The sequence below is a fragment of the Pteropus alecto genome, unplaced genomic scaffold, assembly GCF_000325575.1.
Source record: "Pteropus alecto unplaced genomic scaffold, ASM32557v1 scaffold134, whole genome shotgun sequence".
Taxonomy (NCBI): Eukaryota; Metazoa; Chordata; class Mammalia; order Chiroptera; family Pteropodidae; genus Pteropus; species Pteropus alecto.
The window spans coordinates 4,437,071-4,442,479 of NW_006436283.1; the positions used below are offsets into that span (position 1 = coordinate 4,437,071).

General features: G+C 59.0%; 1 protein-coding gene across 1 annotated transcript in view; it reads left to right on the forward strand.

The window, feature by feature from the left end:
* Positions 1 to 2,053, forward strand: part of LOC102879241 (tripartite motif-containing protein 47) — a 15,336-nt gene extending 13,283 nt beyond the window's left edge. Inside the window, 3 exon segments of the mRNA XM_015589607.2 lie at positions 52 to 311; positions 771 to 845; positions 1,114 to 2,053. Coding sequence (XP_015445093.1) covers positions 52 to 311; positions 771 to 845; positions 1,114 to 1,754 — 976 coding nt within the window. The 3' untranslated portion in view covers positions 1,755 to 2,053.
* The last annotated feature ends 3,356 nt before the right edge of the window (positions 2,054 to 5,409 follow it).

The following is a 5,409-nucleotide window of genomic DNA, read 5'->3' on the forward strand; positions in this document are numbered from 1 at the left end:
GGGTGGGGGGGGCAGGCAGTGGAAGCGAGAGTTCCTGGCAGAGCTGTGTCACCCCCGCTGGGAGGAGCTAAGGCCAGCAGGGCCTTAATGGGCATTTATTTATCTGGCACAGGAGCTCCTGGCACTCAGGCTGGCCCTGGAGGAGGGGTGCGGCCCTGGGCCTGGTCCCCCGAGGGAGCTCAGCTTCACTAAGTCATCCCAAGCTGTGAGGGCAGTGACAGAGGTGCTGACCGCAGCCTGCGCCAACCAGTGGGAGCAGCTGCGGGGGCTGAGCCGTGATGAGGACGGGCTGCAGAAGCTCAGCACGGAAGGTGGGTGCCCCGTCCAAGTGACTCACCCTTCCCCAGTCTTCCCTCACAGGCCCCCAGGCCTGGTGCCCATTCACGAGTGGAGAATGGAAACTGTGCCTGGTGCAGGGTGGGACCCAAATCCTGCCAGCGGCCAGAGCCACCACCTAGTAATGACCGGTCAGCACCTTTGACCATAGGCTACAGGGCAGAGGGGGCTTCTCCTAGCCCACCCCCTAGCTCCGAAGAGGCTGGGATCCAGGAGGCAAGTGCAGCGGGGAGCAGAACCCAAGGCCTGCATGTGAACACGGCGCTATGTTTGGATGTGTGCCTATCCCAAGGCAGCTTGGGATGCTGGGAGGAACAGGGCGGGATAGGGGCGGGGAACTGGGGTCACGGCTGCAGGGGGCACCTTGCATAGCAGCCCAGCCCCAGATAGCTGGGGAGACACCCTCTCACTGTCCCCAACTCTCTCTCTGGCAGCAGATGCTGAGTCCCAGGACCCTGACAGCACTGGCCAGCTGGAGAGTGAGGCGCCCAGGGATTACTTCCTCAAGTGTGAGTAGACCTGGGCTCTCCCCTCTGCTCATGCTGGGCCCTCCGATGGCTGCTGAGCTGGGCCCTGGCACGCGAGCGCTTGGATCCCCCTCCCTTGTTCATGGGGTGAGCTAGGCCAGCTCACCGGGAACTCTCCGGCAGGGCTGAGTCTTGCTAGTTGCAAAGATTGGGAGAGGCTGCGTTTAGGGAGGTGGGCGCGAAGCGGAGGGGCCGCCCTGTCTGAGCCTGGCCCTGAGCCCTACGTCTCTGTCCCTGTCTGTGGGAGCAGTTGCCTACATTGTGGACCTGGACAGCGACACGGCAGACAAGTTTCTGCAGCTGTTTGGAACCAAAGGTGTGAAGAGGGTACTGTGTCCCATCAACTACCCTGAGTCGCCCACCCGCTTCACCCACTGCGAGCAGGTGCTGGGCGAGGGCGCCCTGGACCGGGGCACCTACTACTGGGAGGTGGAGATCATCGAGGGCTGGGTCAGCATGGGGGTCATGGCTGAAGACTTCTCCCCACAAGAGCCCTACGACCGGGGCCGGCTTGGCCGCAATGCCCACTCCTGCTGCCTGCAGTGGAATGGACGCAGCTTCTCCGTCTGGTTCCATGGGCTGGAAGCGCCCTTGCCTCACGCCTTCTCGCCCACGGTCGGGATCTGCCTGGAATATGCCGACCGAGCCCTGGCCTTCTATGCCGTGCGGGATGGCAAGATGACCCTTCTGCGGAGGCTGAAGGCCACTCGGGCCCGCCGGAGCGGCCCCCCGGCCTCCCCCATTGACCCCTTCCAGAGTCGCCTGGACAGCCACTTTTCAGGGCTCTTCACAAGCAGGCTAAAGCCTGCCTTCTTCCTGGAGAGTGTGGACGCCCATCTGCAGATCGGGCCCCTCAAGAAGTCCTGCATCTCTGTGCTGAAGAGGAGGTGATGCAGGGGGCCTGGGGCGGCTGTCTCAGCTCGTGGGACGCCCGCCTCTCCGCGCCCCCCACTTGCCCCAGAGAAGGCACCAGCCTTGGAGTCGCACACATCCCCTGCCATCTCATTTGTAGAGGCGTCTCCCTTCCCTATGCTTCCACCTCCCAGGAAGGAGGTTCCCCAGACCCCTTCCAGTGACCCTGTTTCGGGAGAGAGCAGCACAGCTGGGACAGATCCAGGCTACCCCTCCTTTTCCAGTTCCTAGGACAGTGCCTGGCACATAGTAGGTGCTCAATAAACGTGTTGAATGCATGGCTCCCTGTTCTATCCCCCCCCCCTCCACCCACCAAGAATTCCCAGTATTTCTTATCTTTCAAGAGCTGCTCTTAAAAGGCAGGAGAAGGGAACAGAGGCCCTAATGCCAGGATTCCTGTTGGGAGGGAGAGCCCTGGCTGTAACGGGGTGCCTGCCATTTGGGCTCTATTCCGATTCTGAGCCGGGGCAGCTAGAGATGACCCCTCCCGTGGAGGTCCAGCCCCACAGTTATTCTGGCTGCCCAAGTGTTTGCTTTGAATGGCCTGGTTCCCATCAGCTATTTTCATCCTCGATGCCACGGCCTAGTTCTAGACCTGTCTTAGGGTGTTCGTGCCCAGGATTAAGTGCAGACATCACACCCCCAAGAGCAGGGCACGACTCCTGGGCATGGGCAAGAAAGTTTGAGACCTAGTGTTTCTTTCACACACACACCTTTTCAGCCCATGAAGTATGTGACTGAATTGACCCCAGGGTGTGACTGGAGCCGAGAAAATCTACTATAAAGGGACCTATGTTCTCTGGAATCTGGCTCACGTCCACACCCAGCTGGAACAGTGTTCAGCTTCCAGGCTGGGGACAGCCATGCCCTGCACCCCAGCAGAGCCTCTGCTTCTTTCCCAGGAAGGCCAGGTGCCCTCTGCTGCCCCAGAACCCCCATCCTGGCCTGGGATGCCCCGATTCTGCTTTCAAGGGGAAGGCTTGCTCCCTGAGGCTACAGGGTGAGTGTGTTTCCAGGCCAGTGCCCTCCTCCTTTGGTTCTTTGTGGCCCAGGGGCACCCCAGAGAAGGCCAGGGGCAGACAGAGGCCTCTCAGCGCCTGGCCAAGGTCAGGAGGGACAATGGGTGAGTTATGCAGCCAGACAGCCAGGCCATACAAGTCCTGCCCTGGCTGCCTTTGCAACTAAAAATAGTCCCTCCCACCGAGCCCTGCTTCTCCCTCTACAGCCAGGATGTTGTTTTTCCGGGTGGGGCCTCCTTGCTTCAGTGCTTTGTGTTCGAAGCACGGTTACCTTGGCAGCCGCCGGCCCCTACCTCACCCAGGCTGGGGCCCAAGGGGTAAGCTGCTCTGTCGCTGTCACAATGTGGAGTCATGGGGGCTTCCTGGAGTCCCCTCACAGAGCCCCTCCAACCCCTCTGCAATCCCTCTGTCTCATTTCCTCCTCCCCCAGCTTGACACTGCCCCCCCCCCACACACACACACATACACTTCCCTTGCCGAGAACCCTCTGGTCTTTGACCCTGCAGGGCCCTGGCATGTCACAGAATGTGAGCTAGACACATGAGGACTAGTGTTTCCTGGTCTGGATTCAGGCCTGACTAGACAAGTCTACAACCACAACATTGCTGCCACTCGTAGGGCGCCTCCCAGCTTCCAAAGACTCATGGAATCTCGCACATCTTCATCTCAAACCCCAGTGTTACCGCTTCACAGCTCAGAGCAGGAGATTGGCACCCCCAGTGGGACGCCGCCCGGGTTACAGTGTTACCCCCTGCCCTCCCTCTGTGACTCTTGGCTTATGCTAGAGCTGGAGGGACAGCGTGCGTGTGAGTCTATGTGTTTCTGTGTGTATTTGTGTGTCTGTGTGCCTATGCATGTGTGTGCTGTATGAATGTCTGCGTGTCCGCCTGGGCGTACGTCTGTGTATTTGTGTGTATGATCCAGTCCAGCGGCTCTTCAGACATGCTCTGAGACCCGGGGTTCCAAGGAGCAGGCAGGGCAGGCTGGCACGGTGAGCAGGGGAAACAGCGGGGTTCTGGGGGAGCTAGCCCCTCACCAGCCATGCCAACATTTTAATTGGAGCGGATTTTACCCAAGATTGCTTGAAAAATGGAAACTGTTAAAAAGAAAAAGAAAACATTAGAAAACTACCAGTCTAGTCCAAACTTTCTACCACTACCATGTCCAGATGAAGGAACCGAGGCAGAGACAGGCAGGACCTGCCCGAGGCTACCCAGTCCAGGACACTTGCTCCATGCTCCATGGCTTAGGGGCGTCCTGTGCTTAGAAACGTCTAAACACACACACACACACACACACACACACACACACGCCCCTGCTTCCCAGCACTGTCGCCTGTCTGTAAGAGCTGCCCTCTGCAGGGCAGCAGTTTCCATGGTCACCAGCACCCTTGGCGGAGCTGCCCCAAGATCTCTGGTCTCCTAGCTCCTGCCAGCGCCCCTGCCAGTCACAGACAGTGGCAGAGAGTGTGCAGGGTCTTCTGAGGCTGTGTTGCTATTAGCTGAATCTGGCTCCTTCGGGCCAGGCAGGGAGCCAGCCTCCCACTTGAGCTTTGTTTCTGTGGGAAAGTAGGGTCTGGAGTCCCAGACAACAGGCAGAGCAATGGGCTTGAGCATCGCTCCCTCTTGGCAGCTGCGGACAGCTGGGTCCCGCAACTCCACTGCTCCCACCCCTCCCCACACTCCAGGAGGAAAAAGGCAGACCACACTCTCCCCTCCCTTTTCATCCACCCCTCTGTCTCCTCCCAAGGAACACTCACAGAGGAGCCATCTTTCACCTGCCCTGCTCCCAGGCACAGGGTGAGGCTGGACCCAGACTATGGTCACACAGGAGGGCTGGCCAGGAAGACAGGGCTGAGCTGGGAGGGGCTGAGGTCTGCGCTGGGGTTTTCCCCAGGGAGGAAAATAGCATTTAGCTGCAGGGTCTGTGTCCCATTCACCCCCACACTCAGCACACACATGCTCCTTTGATGCCAACATTCAAAATCTGGAACACGAGGCCACTCCCTTTCTTCATCTCTTGGAGGATGCGTTAAGAACTGCTGGAGGCCCTGAGTGGTCCTTGTTGGCTTCACTCAGGGTGGAAGCAAGACAAAAAGGGTGGGCATGGGCTTGGATGGGGCCAGAACACTCCAGGGGGGCAGCCTGTAGGAGGAAGAACAAGTGGCATGAGGTGGACGGGCCAGTTCTGGCAGGGCAGAGCCTGGTGAGGACTCCGGACTTTTCCTAGGAGCAATGGGCAGCCAAGCAGGTGTTCAAATGGAGAAACAATACGATCAGATTTGAAAGTGTAAAATCACTCTGTAATTTAGGTGAGAAATGGGTTTAAGAAGGGAAAAAAGAGAGTGAGAGGGACTGGGGCTACCCCACAGGGCATCTTTCCAGTTGGAGAGGAGCATCCCACGCAGCTCTGGGAAGGAGGATCCGGAAGTGGTGGGGAGGGGCGCAGGCCCAGGAGAGCCCCTCTGGTCCCTCCTTCCCTGAGCTCCCTCCAGACGCGGCTCCTGCTGGACACCTTCGGAGATGACGCCGGGCATCTTTCTGGCTTTCTGCGGTGCTGGAGGCACAGAAGTGGAAATGGACAGCAAGAGGTTTGTGCAAACACTACTACAGCAG